The 20,467-nt window shown below is 39.6% G+C and overlaps 1 protein-coding gene across 1 annotated transcript in view; it reads left to right on the forward strand.

Annotated features, from left to right (window-relative positions):
• Positions 1 to 20,467, forward strand: part of LOC149199118 (uncharacterized) — a 155,313-nt gene that overhangs the window by 58,063 nt on the left and 76,783 nt on the right. The window contains exons 3-4 of the mRNA XM_089402301.1: positions 9,929 to 10,228; positions 10,324 to 10,692. Of these exons, the coding sequence (XP_089258427.1) occupies positions 9,929 to 10,228; positions 10,324 to 10,692 (669 nt within the window). The remainder of the gene's footprint in view (positions 1 to 9,928; positions 10,229 to 10,323; positions 10,693 to 20,467) is intronic.

The following is a 20,467-nucleotide window of genomic DNA, read 5'->3' on the forward strand; positions in this document are numbered from 1 at the left end:
AGTGCTTGGAGCATCTTTCATTGTCTAGCACAAGGAACAACCAAAGTCACTGTGTGATTGTTCATTCGGTTGCTGATTTGCCAGAATATTTTCCTCTGGATAGAGGTACTACTGCCGAGGATATTCTCTGAAGAGTGAACCATTTCTGGCACCCTAGTTGTATTCATAAATCTGCTTAATAATAAAACCCTCATATATGCTGCACCGGTTTTCTTGAATTGGGTTTTTCCGAGGACGATTTTCCAAAAATAATGGTGTTCCTTGGGTTATTGTCTCAGTTTATTTCAGTTCATGATCTGTATATTTATGTAGGTTGCAATAGTGTTTACTTCGATGTTTATGTAATTAAATAACTTGTTAATGTAAAGAACAAGTAGGAGATAGTAAACCAACATATTGCAGTAGGGGTTTCTGATGTGTTAGATTCAGAAATTTTCACAACATGTAGGCAGGATGAGTGGTTCATCCTTCTCCTGCTGAGACATCCTACCCATGTAGCTTGGGACTCATTGGAAGTACCTCTCATTTGGTCAATGAGTAGGGGAATGAGGATAGGGACCATAGTACTACTGATGGACGCATTGTGTACTACTGTACCCCCTATGCTAGGATGATTGATATTGATCTGGGATCAATTGGAATTGACTTTGGGTCAGTAAGAGTGGTATGAGACACTCTCTTTTGATTGGAACTGACTTCGGGTCAGTAAGAGTGGTATGAGACACTCTTTTGATTGGGATTGACTTTGGGTCTGTAGAGAATGGTATGATACATTCTTGATCACTTCTTCTTATTCATAGTTCAACATAACAGAGCAGTGCAGTGAATTGATGGTAGATTAATACAGATTGGCAGATGGATTAGCAGATGGAGTTCTGCTTAGTTGAGAGGAAGTGTTAAAATTGGCAACTAGGACCAAACTTCACATGGGTCATCTTATGTATGACAGTTGATATTTTTCTTGGATTCCTCTCTCCGAGAGTTGTAGGATTGATCTAAAGATATTCCTATTCCGACATGTACAAATGAAGTTATGGATTTATTTTGATTATGGAAAAATTGTCAAGGTCGGTCAACAAACTTATGTAGGCTCAGAAGCCCAACAATCATGTTTATTCATTCTCAACGTTGCTATAAATACATGATGCCTTAACCTCATTTGGACACACTCATCCTCACATATGATTGTCAAATGGATTAGCAGATAGAGTTCTCCCTAGTTGAGAGGGAGTGTTAATTTTGGAAACTAGGGCCAAACTCCACATGGGTCATCTTATGTATGACAACTGATATTTTTCTTGGATTCCTCTCTTCGAGAGGTGTAGGATTGATCTAAATATCTCCCGATTTCGACATGTACAAATGAAGTTATGAATTTATTTTGATTATGGACAAATTGTCAAGGTCGGCCAACAAACTTATTTAGGCACAAAAGTCCAACAGTCACGTCTATTCATCCTCAACGTTTGCTATAAATACATGATGCCTTAGCCTCATTTGGACACACTCATTCTCACATATCTCTCTCTCCTCATTGATTGGGTATGCATTGTTGGGCAACTTTCTCTCTCACACGTGTGATGGAAAGGAGGATGAAATTTCTATTTTGGGCATTGGCTGCGTTGATTGAAATTTCTGGGACAATTTGACCATGCATTGACTAACAACGTTGACCTGTCTGATTGTATTTTTAGGTGAGGTATTTCTGTTTGGGAAGGCTGCATTTTTGGGCACATAAATGGAGGCTAAATGTTGACTTTGACCAACGTTCAATCATGGCCTCCTTTTAGAGTTTTCCATCTTCTGAATCCACTGCCTCTCGGACAATTTTGGGATCATCATGAATGATAGATAAAACAAAATTTGAACAGAATGTTGATGGACTATACCTCTCTGGTTGCCTTCTCTCTCGAATTGATCTCCTCAAGATCAGACTCTAGTTTAAACTCTAACTTCTCAAGTTCCTTTGGTAGGACTTCCTGTTTAATAACATCCTTCACCTCTCTAAACACCACATCTCGATTGTACACAACCTTCCTTGTTTTTGGGTTCCAAAACTTATAACCTTTTAAACCATCCTTATACCAATTAAAGATGAACCTTTCAGATCTCTATCCAACTTGGTTCTTTTCTCCTTTGGAAACATGTACATATGCATCACAACCAAATACCCTAAGATGTGAAAGAGTGGGTTTCTTACTAGTCCACCTCATGTGGAGTCTTATCCTCCAACGCTGATGAAGGTGATCTGTTAAACAGGAAACATGTAGTATCCATTGCCTCTGCCCAGAATTCCAACCCTAATCCATCACCACTGAGCATGTTTCTTTTGTTCCATCAATGTCATGTTCATTCTTTTTACAACTCCATTTTGCTGAGGTATGTATGGAGTTGTCTTCTGCCGTGTTATACCACACTTCTTACAAAACTCTTCAAATTCCTTTTTGCATAACTCTCCACATCATTTGTCCTTAATACCTTGATCTTCTTCTCTGTCTGCTTTTCCACCAAAGGCTGCAACTCCATTTTGCTGAGGTGTATGGAGTAGTCTTTTGCCATGCTATACCACACTTCTTACAAAACTCCTCAAATTGCTTCTTGCAAAACTCTCCACATTATCTGTTCTCAGTACCTTGGTAGTCTACTCTGTTTGATTTTCCACCAAAGCTTTAAATTCTCTAAACTTGTCAAAGACTTCAGATTTCATCTTGAGGAAATATATCCGTGTATTCGTCAAGAAGTCGTCTATAAATGAGACATGGTACACATATTTACCCAATGATGGAACTGACACAGGTCCAAACACATCACTATGCTCTAACTCTAGTATCCCTTTTGACCTCTTAGCACTAGAGGGGAAACTTGATTTTGCTTCCCATATGCAAAATGTTCACAAAAATTGAAATCCAGAGAGAAATTAGACAAACCTTCTACAATACCATTACCATGCATTATTTGAAGGCCCTTCTATCCAATATGACCAAGTCTTTGATGCCACAACATAGTCTTTTATCTAGAGACCACTAAATTTTCTGCTCCACTTTCAAGAACCATAGAACTATTGCACCCATCAATAAAAGTGCTACTTAGAAGCTTGTACAAAGTTCCAATCCGAACTCCTCGCATCAATACTAGTGCTCCCTGAACCATATTGCAGGTATCTTTTTCGAACACTGTTTTTACACTTGTATTATCCATCTTGCTTACAAAAATCTGATTTCTAGCCAATGCAGGAATATGCAGAACACATTAGGAAGTGTTCTAACTTCTAATCCTTCCACCTTGCAATTTCAAGGAAGTTGACTTTTCTGCATCCTATGATTCTAACCTTCCTGTCATCTCCTAGGAAGACATCATCACCATCATATTTTTCATATTCACAGAACCACTCCCTACGAGGTGTGAAGTGAAAGGATGCAACTAAGTCAATCAACCATGCCTCATGATCTACGTGTGTACTTGAAGAAGAAACCAAGTACACATCTCCACCTTCATCTGAGGTGGTTTTTGTTTCTGCAGAAGGAGCATCATCAGATCCTTTTTGTTTCTCAGGAGTTTTAGATTTACAATCCTTTTTGTAATAACTTACTTTTCCACATTTTCAACATACCTTTACATGTTTTTTGGAGATTTAGATCTCCCACTTGAGGACTTAATTTTTGTTTTTGTTCTGAGACCATCCTCTTATAAACATGCATCCCCATTCTGGCTCTCCATATTTTTCCATCTCATCTCCTTCGACAAAAAGGACGAGACTATTTCATCAAAATTCAAGGTAGTTGTATTGCTACCTATAGCAACAACCAGGCTATCCCACGAATCTAGTAGAGAACACAACAGCCTCATGCACTTATCTTAATCTGAAATTTTAATATCAATAGATAACCATTGACTTACCATAGTATTGAAGGCGTTCAGATGCTCTGTCACTGAGTCTCCAACCTTCATCCTTAGGATATACAACTTTTTCCGCCGGAACAATTTGTTCATCAGACTTAGATTGATACAAAGTCCATAACTTGTTCCACAAAGCCTTTGTCGTAGCTTCCCCTGATACATTCAACAATACTGAATCTGAGAGACACAATCGTATTTTTATCTTCGCCTTCCCATCTAACTTTGCTCAGTCTTTTGTTGACATTCCTGTTGGTGACGTACTTGGATCTACAACGATCCACTGATCTCTATCCACCAACAGATGCTCCATCTTGAGCTTCCACAACTCAAAACTGTCCATTGAATTTCTAGATCTCTATCTTTCCACTATTTGCCGTCTTAATTCACTGCAAGAATCAATCCCGCAGATCTCCCACTATAACAGAGTCTACCATAGGCCCAAGCAAAACCCCTCAGCAGCAAAGGCGTCCACTTGAAGCTGAAAAAACTTTGATACCAAATGAAGGTTTTAACTCTGTACTGAAATTACCTACAAACGAATCCTTAAAACATAAAGATATACAATGATGAGAACATAAAACAAATATACATAAAGATTTCCCCTGGATCCCAAAACCGGGAATACCATATTGATTTTTCATTATGTTCATTTCATTGTTACAATATATATATATATATATATATATGTGGCAAAGCATTCATAAACCCCAATCCACTAACCCTGGGTTAGAACATAAACATAGTTCCCTTGACGGGATCTACAAATACCATGGGCAAAAACCACCGTGCCTAAAAACCATGCACGAAAACCATGGGTAGGTCTGCCCACCATCTTTGGGTCTGCCCCCCATGAGGCGTGGAAAGAATATATCACACACCCAACAGAGATTATCAGCCTTGTCATTGTGTTCTCAGAGAACGTGATAGTATGCTATGTTTTCAAAGCAATTTACTTCATTCTTGATTCTCAGTATGATCTTGGCAAGTTTGCCATATGTTAGAGGAGTCTTGTTGTTCGTAGATTGTATTATAATCAAAGAGTCCTCGATGAATATTCTTTTCTTGATTATAAGAGCAAATCAATGGGGTTGGAGAGACACATTTGAGCAGTTCGACTTACCTAGTTGCAGAATCAGCAAGGGCACAATTAAAGCAGAGGGAGACACCGACAACAAGGGTTTCAATAGAGATTTGGGAGGAGATTTCTGGAGAGGATTTCCACCTATGTTGCAGAGGGACCTGTCCCCCTGAAAAAACTGCTCGTTCTGCAAGTTTTGACGTTTCGGGGACTTAGGAATTGTTTGGGAACATTCTAGTTTGGGTGGGGATGAGTTTGGGGACGTGTGGACTTTACAACTGTTCCCATTTTGTCCCTTGTGGATTTTGAAACTGCTAGGGAACGTCTAGCCATCCCTCAGAAAATGGCGCACTCTCCAATATAAAAGGTGAATCCCTCGAGCAACAAAACCCTCTCTCTTTGATGTGACCTTTGACCTCGTTTTACTTTTGCTGCTGCCTTCTTCAACCTCGTTCGACTGCCAGAGTTCTGACATCCTTTCAAAGTTGTGCGCCATCAGTTATTATCAGAGCTGCGGGCCGCCTCACTGTTCTCAGAGTTGCGTTTAGGCCATCACCATTCAATGACTATTTAAATTCGTTATGGTTATTCTTATCATTCATGTTCATTGTTAAGCATATGGTATATTTAAATTATATATATATATATATATATATATATATACGAGTTGTCTTTAGTGCGACTTTTTGGAACCTTTTTCAGTGGATTTTTCCGGTCTAATTTCTCTAAAATCCAGCCGGAATTCATTAGAATCACAAGTTTGATGGGTAACCCTACACAATAGATGTGCCCTAAGGGGTTTTCAGGTGCTGAATCCATATATACACTCAAAAAACTAATTTAAATAACACAAATCAAGATTTCATCACAATTTTTTCCACCAGATTCCGTCACCCGAAACTCCAAAAAGTCGCACTAAAAACAACTCCATATATATATATATGTATTTATTTATTTATTTTGTTTTTTTTTTCGCTGTCCCCTGAAAATTTGGTGGTGCGCTCTAGATGCCCCTGAAACTCGTTCTCTGGTCCCCCCACAGCCAGTGCAACATAGATTTCCACAGATTTTCCAGTGTTTCAGTGACAGAAAGGGGGTTGATTTATCTGCAGAAAAGGAGGCCAATTCAGCTAGTGCAAGCTAGCCAGTTTACCCAGTGCATATAGCTGGATCAGTGTTTCCATTTAAAGTAGCAGTAATTCCATTTCCAGCCTCTGGGAATCTCTCACTGCAAGTAGCTTCATGAGGCAGAGGGAGTTAGTTTTACTTGCAGGGAGAGATTCCCAGAGGCTGTGTGAATTTTCCAGAGCAAGCAGTGTGCATTTTTGGGCAGCAGTGTGAGTGCCAGGGAGGAGTGGGAGTTTGCTTGAAGATGCCAGATTGATTTGCAGAGGAGAATTTTCGTCTCCAGATTATTTTACCAGTGGAGATTATTATTTACTGGAGCTTTGCCATCTTCAGGCAAGCAGTTGTAATTTATCAAATTGCTGAAGAATTAATAATATAAACCGTCATCTGCTACACTGGTTTCCCCACATTGAAGTTTTTTCTTGGGACATTTGTCCAAAAATATTGGTCTGATCTATCTTGTGTGTGCATATATTTCTCAGTTTCCTGTATGTAAATTTTTGAAGATTGCAGTAGTGAGATTATCGTTATTTGCCGTAATTTTCTGAAGACAATTAAACTGCATAAATTAGGAGATTAAATTTCAGTTATTGCATCAGTGTAAAATTTCACAGAGATCAGGTGGGATGAGTTTTTACTTTAGTGCTGAAGAGGACAGAACGTGACTCTTTCCCAATCTTCAGGCAAGCCTACTCGGGGCAGAAATGTATGCAGACTGTGTCAAGAGGTTAGGATACAACTTGCTGGGGTTACGGTTCAGATTTCGCTTATTGCGGCCTCCCATTCCTGACTGGAAAGGGCTAGGTGGGATAAATGCAGCTTGGGAGCAAACAAGATGATAGGATTATGGTAAAATATTCAGGGTATTACAGCGAGGATGGTAAGACCCACTTTATTGTGTATGCTTTCAAGAAAATCTATTTGGAGGAACAAATAGCAACTGAGGAATGGAACAGCTTGGGAGCAAACAAGATGGTAGGAGATAATGAAATATTCAGTGTATTACAGCAAGGTTGGTACGACACTTTATTGTGTATGATTTCAAGAAGATATATTTGGAGGAACAACTAGCAACTGAGGAATGGAAGGAAGATTATTTAGAGATTTATTTTGATTTTTGTTGCACAGGAGCGTCCAACACATTAGTTTGGGTGGTATGATGAGCTCTGGAATTGCCCTTATTAGCCTTAGTTTTGAATCACTGAGCAATCAAACATTCCATTTGGACCTTATCTATTGCCAATTTATCATATTATAGCCATTTTAGTTGATCTAGTTCTTGCTTGTAAATGGATATGTTTTGGCAGTTTAATGAAAGATTGTGATGGAATACTTGGGTTATGTGTGACTGGATTTGAACAGGCTGTTAAGTATGTCGCTGAGTTGTTTACAAATGTTATCTCCTTGTCTTTGTGATATTTTATTTTTTTTGTGGAGTCTCCCTTTGCATATTTTCCATGGAAATGACTTCCCCTGCTTTGAGGAAGGGGCCATTCAGAAGGTAGAGGTGATGATTGCACCTTTTTTGTGTTGCATTTGTGTTGTAGTTGTGATTTACATTTTCACCTGTTGTGCTTTCTTGTGCCATTTTCATTCAGCAGTGATTGTTTATCTTCTTTCTTTTGATGTTATTAAGTGTCTTCAGCACTGTGTTATTGGTTTTATGATTGAATGGTTAGAGTAGTTGCTATTTCCCTAGAATGGTTTGCTATTTTGTAGTTTTCTTCAAGCAGCATGCAAATAATAGATGCGTTGGTTTTCTGTGCTATGGAATTTCATAGTTTGTTTCCATCTGTCATGCTTAACTTATAAGTAGTTACACAGTATCACAAGTTAACATAGTTAATCTTAGTAGTTAAGGACTGTAGTAGTTAATCTTAGTAATTAAGGACTGTAGTAATTAATCTTAGTAATTAAGGACTGTAGTTGCATATACAGTGGGCAACTACTCAAAGCTCATGCTCCCTGATTGATAATTTAAATATGCCGATAGGTTTCCGGAGTGTTAATTATTGTGTTACTATCTGGCCTGTCACGATGTCAGGAAGCTAGGTCCTTAAATCCTGAACCGCAAAGAACATTAGGTCTGGTGATTGTGTGTAAGAGGTGCATCTTGGATGAGATGCATGTAATCCTAGAGATATTTGTTGTGAGCCACCAAGTAATAGCCACAGCAATCCCCTATGACTGGAGTGCCAAGTATATGTACCTCTCTCTCTCTCCCTAAAGATGATTCACCAGAAGTACTGATTGTACTTTTTAGTCCCATTGACCTATCATCGTCTAAAATTTCTGCTCAGAAACTCTGATGTTTTTAATTAAATTTCTGGGTTTGTGATTAAAGTTTCAGTGAAGGTTTTTTTCAACAGTTCAGGGGTATTCTGCTATCAGTATTTGTTCATATACTTCGCTTCAATTAAATGCACACAGTGGCAATGATAATTCCCAGAATAACCACCAGTGAACTCACTGTTCTAAATTATTCACTCAGAAATCTATACAAATCTGGAATGTAGGTTTCACTACAAATAAAAATAACAATATCAGAGCTTTATTTCTCCATTGTGCAAATACATTCAGAAAACAATGGTTTAGGGAAACCTGGTTCTTTGCTCCAGCTAGGCAACATTCAGCTCAGCAGTTCTTTCCAGGGCAGCAGTCACATGTTTTAGTCTAAGGACTTCACGGCCAGCAGTGCCAAACCCTCTTTAACTAACAAGTCCCCAATTAGATTAAATATGCACCAGCAGTCTAATCCACGCAGAACTTGGCCTTTGGATGACACGCAGCTCCAGAGGTGATATTACAGCAGTCTGGGCATACTAGTTAGGTTTCCGTCCCCTTAACACAAGTCCTGGGTATTACAGTCAGTCACAGAAGAGGGAACATGACCCTCAAGTCTGCCACATTCCATGCACAAGCTAGATAAGTAACACACAGGTCAGAAAATGAGTACTCGCCTGGCTCTGTCACAGGATAGGCCCCACAGTCACTTCAGACGCGTCCTTATGACCAACACGCAGACCAGATACACGGAAACTCATCCAGCATTAAAATAAAGGGGGTATCTCTGACTGGTATTTGAGCTGCCCCACAAACTACTGGGATCTTCAGACTACCACCACGATGAGTACGGCCACATTAAACTGCAAACTCTACCTCTATCTAGACTGGAAGCTCGATTCCCAAGGCTCAACTTTTATCCCATTGACCTATCTTTTGGTTATTTGTTGGATATTCGTAGAATTATCCTATCTGTCCCTGAAGCTGAGCCTCCCGAAGTGTGAATCCTCTGGAGGAAGAATCCTAGGATAAAGATGCTCTTGGGACGTAGAGGATGGACCTATAAGCCTAGATGATGGTCTGTGGGACTGTCTGTTTGCAACAAATCATTTACTATAACAGGAGGGTCCAGGCTTTGTTAATCCTAGATTCACGGTCCAGTGAGACATCAGCAAGCTAGTTCCATAGATCTCAGAACCATAAAGATCATTGGGTGTGATTGTGTTGAGAGATGCATCTTCGATGACACGCCCCTAGAAGTTTATAGATTTTGGATGTGTTGGCCTCACCCTTGGTTAGAGTTAACCAAGTGTATGTTACATCTGGAACTTTGATTCAGCATAAAACAGTAGAAAGTTAGCTGTTGATTTTATCATATTTTGAAGTCATAGTGGATCTTTTGTTTTCCTCTAATTGTTAAATCAATTTTTCCTTAGTTGAGGAGTGGTATATGTTTTATTTCTGGCTAATCGTAAGAACTCTACCACTTGGAGTGCTCTACCTTTTCTGGCTTTAAACTTGTATGTGTTTTTTGCTTGTCAGCTTCTGGTTGAAGCGAAATTACAGCCTTCAAGTGGATTATTGACTATGGGATTGAAGGACAAAAGCATACCAGATACTTCAAAAGCATCCGTTTTGTCAGATGGTACAAAGAAGAGAAAAAATATGCATTGGGCAGAAATATTGGAGAAGGTTTTGAAAACCTCAAACATGAGTGCAGGCGGGATCAGAAATCAAATTTTGAAGGCTGTTGCATCTGATCCCCCTGAATGGGTCAAGCAGGTGCTACAGCCTTTAATTGCTACAGATGCTCCTATTCCAAGTGGGTCTGGACCAGTGAAGGTAAAATCTAAGTTGATTGTTGCTTTAAAGTAAGGTGATGATATAGTTGTAACTGATATGTTCTGTATCCTTATGTTTATTGGAACGCTATCCAGGAAGCTGTTTTGTCAGTGCTGAAACAGTACCAAGATGAAGAAGTAAGTTGCAAACAGACAACCAAGGAAACACCTGTTAGTGTTCAGGAAACTGGCAAGACAGATGAAGGAATAATTGAAAACGAGTCTGGAAGGAAGATTTCCGGTCAGAAAGCAATTCCACCTTCTGAAGTGATTACAGAACGTTGTCGGAATGTGTTCCAGGATATTACTAAAGCAGAAAACTTTGCAGACCTTTGTACCTTGATTCATGGTACTTTTACTGGATCCAGGACACATGAAGTTTTTGATTTCCCGCTTATAGAAGTGAGAATGAAAGCTGGAACGTATGGCTTGTCACCCGGGCTTTTTTATTCAGATATGCAACAGGTATATATCTTGTCATGAATGGTGATCTGTATTCAATTCTTTCTTTCTAGCAATGTATTTGGCAAATACTTTGTGAATGTTTGTTGTTTCTTAGCGAATAATTTTCATTTCATTTGTATGCTGGTTCGGTGCTGGAACAAGTCAGCTTTTTGACATTTTATATCACTAAACTATGGGACTGTTCTGGTAATTTTTTGGCTTGCAAGATGCAGGATGCAAAATACACTTGCTTTGATCAATTTAGACTGGCAAAAAGCAGGTTGCGAAACCTTCTGTGCATTGTTGAACACTGTACTCATGATCATTAATTTGTACAAGAGAATTACATATCAGAAAAAACATTTTTGACGTGTAGTTGTCGTTAAAGTCACCATTGCACAATCAATGCATTAAGATTTGTGTCATATATTCTGCTTCGGAATTCATCTGGATAATGCTGAAGGGATAGAGTCTACCTAATATATATTCCAACATAAATCTCTTATATCATTGTTAAGTGTGCTACCTACCTGAAAAGAGGTATGACAATATCGTTGTGAGAAGTTTTTAAGTCACTGTTGATTTGGGGTAGCATCGGATGTGCTCTAGCCACGAAATTTGGTGGAGAGGCTAAGGCACATGAGATCTCCAATACCCAAAAAGGGTTTGGGCAGATTCTAAACAGTTTGGGAGATATTAAAATAATTAATATCTTTAATGGAGTCCCTAAGTCTAAACTTAGGGAAATTAAAATATTAATGTGAATTAATATAAAACTGTGTTAGAATGGTCCAAAAGTCATGGATTAGGCCAGATATAATCTTAGTTGTTGATTAGAGACTTAATCTCGGCTGTTGATTTGTCAACGAGAAAAGTATAAGAGGAGGCTTGAGGGTCACTTGGAGAACACACCAAGAGATCAAGATTTCGACTTTCTGGGGTTGGGTTACCGAGAAAGTTGAGAGACTGATCAGGAGTTGCCGCTGAGGGGCAGTGAATATAGACGCAGAGAGGAAGAGATAGCACCGGGAGGATCAACGCAGTGGCCGGAGAGAGGGATGCAGAAGCAACCAAGGGTTCACGCAGAGGCAGCCAGGGGCTACACAGTGCCTCAAAGGGCCAACATAGGTGGCGTAGAGGGCCAGAGGACTGACGCAATGCCTTTAGAGGCTGACACAGGCCAAGCCAGAGTGACGCTGGGTCAGAGAGAGTTGACGGAGTCCTTAGAGGCTGACGCTGGGGTTTCGTGGGGCAGATTGGAGTTGTGGAGCTATCAAAGTGTTTATTCGGGGTTTCAATCGGAACATGTACTATTGCCGAAATTTTTCTTTGTTGGGTGAGTCGGATTTGGCACCCAGATTATATTCTGAATCTGCTTATTAAATCAAACCCTCAGATCACTGCACTGGTTTTCCTACACTGGGTTTTTTTGGGGACATTAGTCCAAAAGCAATGGTGTCACTTGTGTGCTTGTTTCTGTTTTTTTTCAATTGATGATCTGTAATGTGTTGAGCATGTACTTGTATTTATTTTCAGTATTTACATGGTAAATAAGTTGTTACTTAATCAGAAAAAGTAGGAAAAAAATAAATCAGAAAGTACATGGAGGATTTCTCACTATTAGACTTAGAAACTTCAACATGGTATCAAATCGTGGTTGTAGATCACAGGAAAACTGAGGACATTAGCCTAGCAAAGCAATAGCAGCAGAAAACAGCTGTCCTGAGTGACAAGCTGTTCCTAGCAGAGAAGCAACAAGGAAGGGGTGATGCAGTGCCTGCGTCATCAAGTTCGATCCAAGAAGAGGTTGCACAGAGGCTGAGGGAGGCAAGGACAGGCTCACACAGAGCCACACAGAGGCTAGGAGCGCTGACGTAGTGGGCTAAGGAAGTTGATTTGTCGGTGCCGGGATTGTCTAGAGCCTAGGAGGTCTAACCTTCAGTTTGTTGGGGTTTAGGAGGCTGTGGGTAACTTGTAGAGTGGAGTTGGTGGGGTAATGTAGTAAGAATAGTACCTAACAGGGCAAGGCCAAGGAGGGAGTTGCTACCGAGGGTTTCTAGCTGAGAAATTTGGATCAGTAGTGCAGTTGCACAAATGATCAGAGTGGGGGCATCTCGACATTAGCAGAAGGGTTCCCAGGAGGGAAATCGAGGCTCAGAGGGAGTCACACCGAGCACTTCTAGGAGGGAAGTAGAGGAGCAACGAAATGGCACTACACGGAGTAAGAGACCAGGATAGACTAGACAGAGCCTCAAACTTCGTAGTCTGGAAGGCCAAAATCTTATCCGTACTTGAAAAAAATTGTGTCAAGCACTTCGTCTTGAAGACAATAGCGGTCCCAGTTGACCTGGTTGATAATGACAGGTACGAAGAAGCAATGGCGAGGGATAAGAGTATCATCCTTGACGGGGTCAAGGATCATATAGTACCACATATTGTCGAGAAGAACACAACATAGGAGATGTGGGAGGCCCTGACCAAGTTGTATTAGCATACTTACATGTAGAGGAAGATGCTCCTAGAAAATTGGCTGTGGTTATACCAGATGTAGAAGGGAGAACAGATCGACACCTTCCTCGGTTGATTGAAGGAGATTCGGGATCAGCTGACTTCCGTAGGGGCCACACTAGATCCAAAGTTGATGGTTAGAACAACCTTGAATGCAGTCTCAGAAGACTTAAGTTACCAGGATTCGAATCCGGGTACGGATCCATCAGATTTTTTAAAAGCCAGGATCCGGATACGGCGAGGAAACGACAGGTATATATAGTATATAAATATTTTCCATGGTAGGTAAAAGGCTACAATATTTATGGTCACTAGTCTAACCTCTATTGGTACAATCTGAAGACCTCAACATGTCGCTACATCATTATGTGTAGACAAAATTGACCACTTATAAAAATAATTTGTAAGTTTTGTGTGGTTTGTAATAAGGGTGACTTGCAAACTTGCAAGATGCCTCTAGACCTTGAGCCAGTAATATGTTTACTTACTTTCTGAGAAGATAAACAGTAGCTAGTCAAAAAAATTACAACTTGTAAAAAAACAAAATTTTAAATGTATAACTTGTATAATATTTAATGTATATTTTAAATATATGATACAATAAATTAATATATTTAATTTTATAAATATATAAATTTTAATATTTCTATTTATCCTGCAACACAAATTATAATATAAGTAATAGAAGTTAATTTTAAATTATAATTTTTAAAAGACAAGTTTATAATAATTATAAACTATAAATTTTGAACGGTATAAATATAAATGTAAAAAGTAACTTTAAAATATCATTCAGTTTAATTAATATATAATTATAAAAAGTAACTTTAAAATATAATAAAGTTTAATTAATATATAAATATAAAAAGTAACTTTAAAATATAATAAAGTTTAATTAATATCTAAATATAAAAAGTAACTTTAAAATATAATAAAGCTTAATTAATATATATAATGCGAGGTCATGCGAGATGCCTAAAACAAATGGGAGAGTTCACGAGCCATGAAACAACACAATGGACTTAATGTGGAGTCATTCTCCACCCGCCATATTAACCATTAATAAAAACATGATTTGTTGTTGGGTGCGCTAATGGCTGTGTCTTAGGTGGGTCATTTAACTCTCGGTCAAGCTCAGGAAAGAGGCAGATTCTATTTTGCTTTATATAATCCTATAAAATATAGTATTATAACTTTAATTTTTTACAGGATATCTATACTATCATTTTAATATGTTTATAAATTATATAGTTATTAATACTACCCCCTTTGCTATTCCTAGAAGTTGAGTTGCGACATTTGTCTGCGTGAATAATCTCCAAAACAATAATTTTTTGGCCTTGATTTTTTATACAAATAGTATTTGACTATATTTCTAACTTATGTTGTGCGATGGAAAGAAAACATCAATGTTGGGTTATAGCGCTGAATGTGTTTAATACAGTGAACATGATATCAACAAAGATGGGTTATAGCGTTGAAGCCTGAACCAGAGTTTTAACACTCTTTTTGTCCAATACTGATATGTTCTATTGGTGCCGGTAGGACCCAACGAGGGTGCCCCGCAGTGGTGGGTACAAGCAACACACCGGATCCATTTACAAGCCAGGTTTTAAGGTAGGTATTAATTGGGGAAGAATTTCTCCTGTGAACAAAAAGACCGGAATTCAGCGAATACAAACAGAGAGACTTTTATTTGTATTGTAAAAAACCAAAAATCACACGAACTGTAGTTTAAACACCGGGATGCGTGTTATGGCGAAGGAAACATTTTTAAACCGGTTCCTAGGCGTATCCAAGCGAATCCGGATCCGGATCCGGATCAGATCCGGGGATCCGCGAATCCAGCCCCCAAGGTTGACGGATCCGGTAACATAGCAGAAGACTGGTAGGTGTTTGTCCAGAGCATATTCGGCAGGGAGACCCTTCCAGATTGGGAGGAACTATGGGCAGCTCTTTACTAAGAAGAGATCGGGAGGTTGATCAAGACGGGAAGCAGCGGAAAGGGGATCAAAATCAAGGAGGAGGTGGACGCTGCCCTAGCATCTGAGGGTAAGCAGGGAAAGCGGAAGGACCTCTCCAAGGTCAAATGCTTCCACTGTGGGGAGCTGGGTCATTATGCGACCCAATGTCCAAGGAAGAACAACAAGGGAGAAGCCTTTGAGACCAAGGCAGAGAAGGAAGTGGAGACAGACGATGGCTGTGCCATGAGTGCACACACACCACTTGATCGGAAGTCGGGAGACATCGAGCTATAGTTTGAAGACTATAGGCGATGAGGGGCAGGATCCTCGAGGTACCTAGCCTCTTGGATTATACCTTGCTACGGGAGCCCCGATGAGGAGTAGTAGTACTGGCTGATGCTAGTAGACACGGATGAGGATGGAGCGACAAAGGGAGCTACAGTGCAGGATTCTCATGACAATGTGAGGTAGCAGTGCGAGAAGCACGAGAGTGTTGCACCAGTGCAGGATGGCACAAAGAGGTGTGCAACGGTGCAAGAGGCACGAAGTAGTTGCAGTAGCACAGAGCTCAGAGAGGGAGCACTTGTCAGCGACAGAGGGAGCTTCATCATCTTGGGGGTCTTTAGCCTGATAGAGAGGTCAGAATTGGGAGATCAATTACTTACTTCTCAGTAACTGAGTTGCAGTGACAGTGCTATGGGCAACATGATGCAACAAGATGAGAGGGGATGCAGTAGTGGCAGTGGTAGGGCCATGGGCAGCAGTACGGATGCAGAGGGAGCTATCGTATAGATGCAACAATGGCAATGGCAGAGCCATGGGTAGCAGTACGAGATGCAATAGTGTAGATGATGGGTAGGAGGCCTAGCATCAACACAGGGACCGATGGTGGATGATCAGGGTGATACTTAGTGAGGAGTATTGCTAGAGCACAGTCTTCGTTAAGAGGGAGTGTTGATTTGAGGTAGCATCGGATGTGCTCTAGCCACGAAATTTGGTGGACAGGCTAAGGCACATGAGATCTCAAATACCCAGAAAGGGTTTGGGCAGATTCTAAACAGTTTGGGAGATATTAGAATAATTAATATTTTTAATGGATTCCCTGAGTCTAAACTTAGGTAAATTAAAATATTAATGTGAATTAATATAAAACTGTGTTAAAATGGTCCAAAAGTCATGGATCAAGCCAGATCTAATCTTAGTCATTGATTAGGGACTTAATCTCGGCCGTTGATTTGTCAACGAGAAAATTATAAGAGGAAACTTGAGGGTCACTTGGAGAACACACCAAGAGATCAAGATTTCGATTTTCTGGGGCTGGGTTATTGAGAAAGTTGAGAGAGTGATCAGGAGTTGCAGTTGAGGGGCAGTGAATATAGAAGCAGAGATAGCACTGGGAGGATCAACGCAGAAGTCGGAGAGAGGGACGCAGAAGCAGCCAAAGGTTCACGTAGAGCCAACCACGACTCACACAGAGGCAGCCAGGAGCTGTGCAATGCCTCAGAGGGCCAACGTAGGTGATGTAGAGGGCCAGAGGATTGACGCAATGCCTCAAGAGGTTGGCGCAGGCCAAGCCAGAGTGACGCTGGGCAGACGCTGGGCCAGAGAGAGCTGACAGAGTCCCTAGAGGCTGACGCTAGGTTTTCGTGGGGCAGATTGGAGTTGTGGAGCTGTCGGAGTGTTTATTCGAGGTTTTAGCTAGAACATGTATCTCCGACTGAGAGGTACTACTGCTGATATTTTTCTCTGTTGGATGAGCCGGATTTGGCACCCAGATTGTATTTTGAAACTGCTTAATAAATCAAACCCTCAGATAGCTGCACTGTTTTTCCCGCATTGGGTTTTTTCCGGGGACATTAGTCCAAAAGCAACGGTGTCACTTGTGTGATTGTTTATATTTTCCTTCAGTTGATGATCTGTAATGTGTTGAGCATGTACTTGTATTTATTTTTAGCCTTTACATGGTAAATAACTTGTTAATTAATCATAAGTAGGAAGAAATAAATATGAAAGTACATGGAGGGTTCTAACTGTTAGACTTAGAAACTTCAACAATCACTACTTGCACTGGTAACCACTGTTAAACCATAGGTGCATATGTCTAATGGCTTGTTAGAGTTAAGAGAATGGCTAATTCTCTTCCAAATGGAATGCCAAGTCAAGCTTCAAGGGCTGCCAAAGAGATTCTACTCTAGTGACTTTGTGATTGTGTAATAACCTTATCAAGCCAGGAATGTCTATATTTTAAAGAGTCGATGGAAAAGATATTATCACAGTTACGATCTTTCATTAGAAATGGTCAAAAGTACAATGGAATTTCTCACTCCTAGGTTGTACTTTTAAGTTCCATTGACTTATCTTTCTTTGGTGGTTCAAGAACATTAATAAAATTAGATCTATAGAAGGAGTAGTGGAGCACATCATTGGGGCATCTTAGATTTATGTATGTGGTCTTTGGTGAGGTTTGGAGAACCTGGTTCCCAACTTCTGTAGCCCCAGGACAGAAACCCTCGTGTACCCATTTATTGCCTTGGTGAATTCATCCATAATTCACAAGAGCACTTACCAATTGTAGTTCAGTTTGGAGGATATTGGTGGAGTTTTCCAGTGGACAGATTGGGGCCATTCCCCATGGTATCATTTCTTGCATAGGGGCGCTCTAGCTGCTTAGCTGGCTGTACACACTATTTGGTGGGGTCTCTCACATCTAGGGTTTGGGCCAAACACTTTCTGGGTTTTTGGAGAGGAGTTGGTGGTTAAAATCTTAGGTTGATCCCAACAGTACTCAGGTAGGAAAATTATCATTCTAGTTGGTAGCCAACAACAATTTATTCACGGAACCAACAAGATCATTATCTAGAGTCTTCTATTGGGTCATCAACATATTTCTGGGTTTTGCTCAGGTTGCTTGGCAAGCCTAGGTTCTATCAGTCCATCTCACTCTATGTACTCAGACCCATGTTACTAATATACATAGTTTGAAAACTCAGACTTGTACTCGGAACCGGCCGAGTGTCAACTCTGACTCGGTATCGACTCAAACTAGTTGATTCCAATGCCTCAGTCTTTGTAAAAAGTCCATTAAATATTTAATATTAATGAGAAATCATATTTTTAAAGATTTTCATTCATGTTTCCAAACTCAAAGCATTAGAATAATAGAGAGAAGACAACACTTGATCAAAGCATGCTCATGAATATATCTATTATATCAAAATGGCGCCAAGTGTACTGTCCAATACATATAACATATAGAGATTAAAACAAAAACACATAACCAATATTGCTCCAAAAATCAACTCCTTAATGTTGCTCCAAAGGTTGCCCAAGAACCTCCTCAATGCTGCTCCAAAAACCAACTCCAACTCCAACTGCTCACAAACTCACAAATGCTCACATAAATGCAATGAGATAGTTGTGAGGAAATATTAGGGGGTTGGGTCACTTTTATAGGCGTTGAAGAAGGGTAGGGGGGCTAGGAAATAGTTTAGACAAAAAAATTGATTTCAAGTCTGCCCAACTCGCCTTTTTTCCCGCGGTTGAGACTAACTAGCTTAATTCGGGCTTAGTTGGTCCGACATTACCGAACCGACCGAATCGGTGACCAACTCGGCCGTTTCGATAACGGACCAACCGTCGAACTGGATAATTGACCGAGTCGGTATGGGTAGGGATATGGCTTGGTCAACCACGCAGATTCTAAATCAGACCGACCTAGTTTTACTCTTTGCTAATATAATGGCTCAGATAATTTTGCCAGTGTCACTTGCGTATTAATTTGTGGCTGTATTATTCATTTACTTACTGTTCCAATTTATTGTTTTGGTATGCATTGTTAATTTCTCCATTACGAAATTACAAAGGAGATATCTGCAGAGCTTAATTGCTAGATCTACTCAATCACCATTGGAGCGAAGGGGTCAAGTGGAGGATTGACAAAAGGGATTGTATCCAAATGGAGGGAGTTTTAGTGTTATGAATAGAATATAAATATATAAATAATAACAAGGAATAGTTAAGTAAATAGTAATTAGTTAATCAAGGGGCATGTCCCTAAGGACATGACCATTCATGAAAGGGTAACTGCCTAGGTATATAAAGCAGACCCTGATTTGTAACTCAATCATCTCACTTGTATTCAAATATTCTTATATATAATTACTTGTCCTACAATGGATGTGTTTGCCTTTCAAGTGTTCTGAAGATTATTGCAATATGCAAACCTTGTTCGCTACATTGGTATCAGAGGGTTCCTCTCTGTATACGAACTTTGTTCGTTACATTGGTGTCATAGCCATGTTGGCAGATCCCGACCATTGGCCATCAACTTTTCGTCAACCTTGTTGTTCTGCAATTGAAGCATTTCACTACACTTTGTTGGAGGTTCTCCAATTTACCCATTAGGCCGTTAGCCATTTAAAAAAATAATAAGAGGAAAGAGAGTTATAAAAAAGAAAAAGAAAGATCGGGAAAAAAAAGAAGAAAATTCTATTATTTATTAAAAAAAGAAAAAAAATTAGAAAGAAAAGAAAAAAAATTATAAAAAAAAGAGTTTAAAAAATTATAAAAAGGAAAAAGTAAAAAAAAGAACAACTATTATTAAAAAAATAAGAGAGAAAAAAAATCATTAGGAAAAATAAAAATAAAAATAAGAATAAAATTTATACAAAAGAAAGTAATTAAAGTATATGTATATATATATATATATATATATATATGACTGTCGACGAATGACCAACCACCGCCAAAGCTGCTAGGGCCGATTCTGTATGTCGCCACCAGATCATTTTCCTGTACGACCGCTAGCTGTTCAGTTGCCTCCGGCCTCCCACAACCCTCTGTAGCCGCCGACAACTTAGTCGCAGCGTCGACTGTTCTCCCTGCCTCGTTGTTTCACCCCGACCCCCACTGCCACCGACCCCTGCTATTGCTGTAACTTGTTGCATGATCTACCAACACATTAGACCACACTATCACCTTCCTTGTTTAACCACCACCATCTTAATCCTTGTCACTTCTGCTGCGCTTAAAATCACGGTCAACCACAAACGTACGAACTGTCATCATTCTACCTTATCCGCTGGGAAGGTCACGTTCATTGGTCACAATTGCAACATTTAATAATTAGATTTATATAGCTATTTAAAATTAATAGGGTATAATTTTTGCCAGCTACTTTGGGGAAAAATAGTTATTGCGTCACTAAAAAAAGGTTAATGTAAGGTGACCAATCACTCAAACTGATTGTGTCTTTGTAGAGTCATGATTGTACAAGATAATAGACGAAAACTAAATTAAGTTAAAATTTTGGAATTTTAGAAAGT

The sequence above is a fragment of the Pinus tabuliformis genome, chromosome 2_1, assembly GCF_031772625.1.
Source record: "Pinus tabuliformis cultivar Carrire ecotype Pingquan chromosome 2_1, CPIR1, whole genome shotgun sequence".
Taxonomy (NCBI): Eukaryota; Viridiplantae; Streptophyta; class Pinopsida; order Pinales; family Pinaceae; genus Pinus; species Pinus tabuliformis.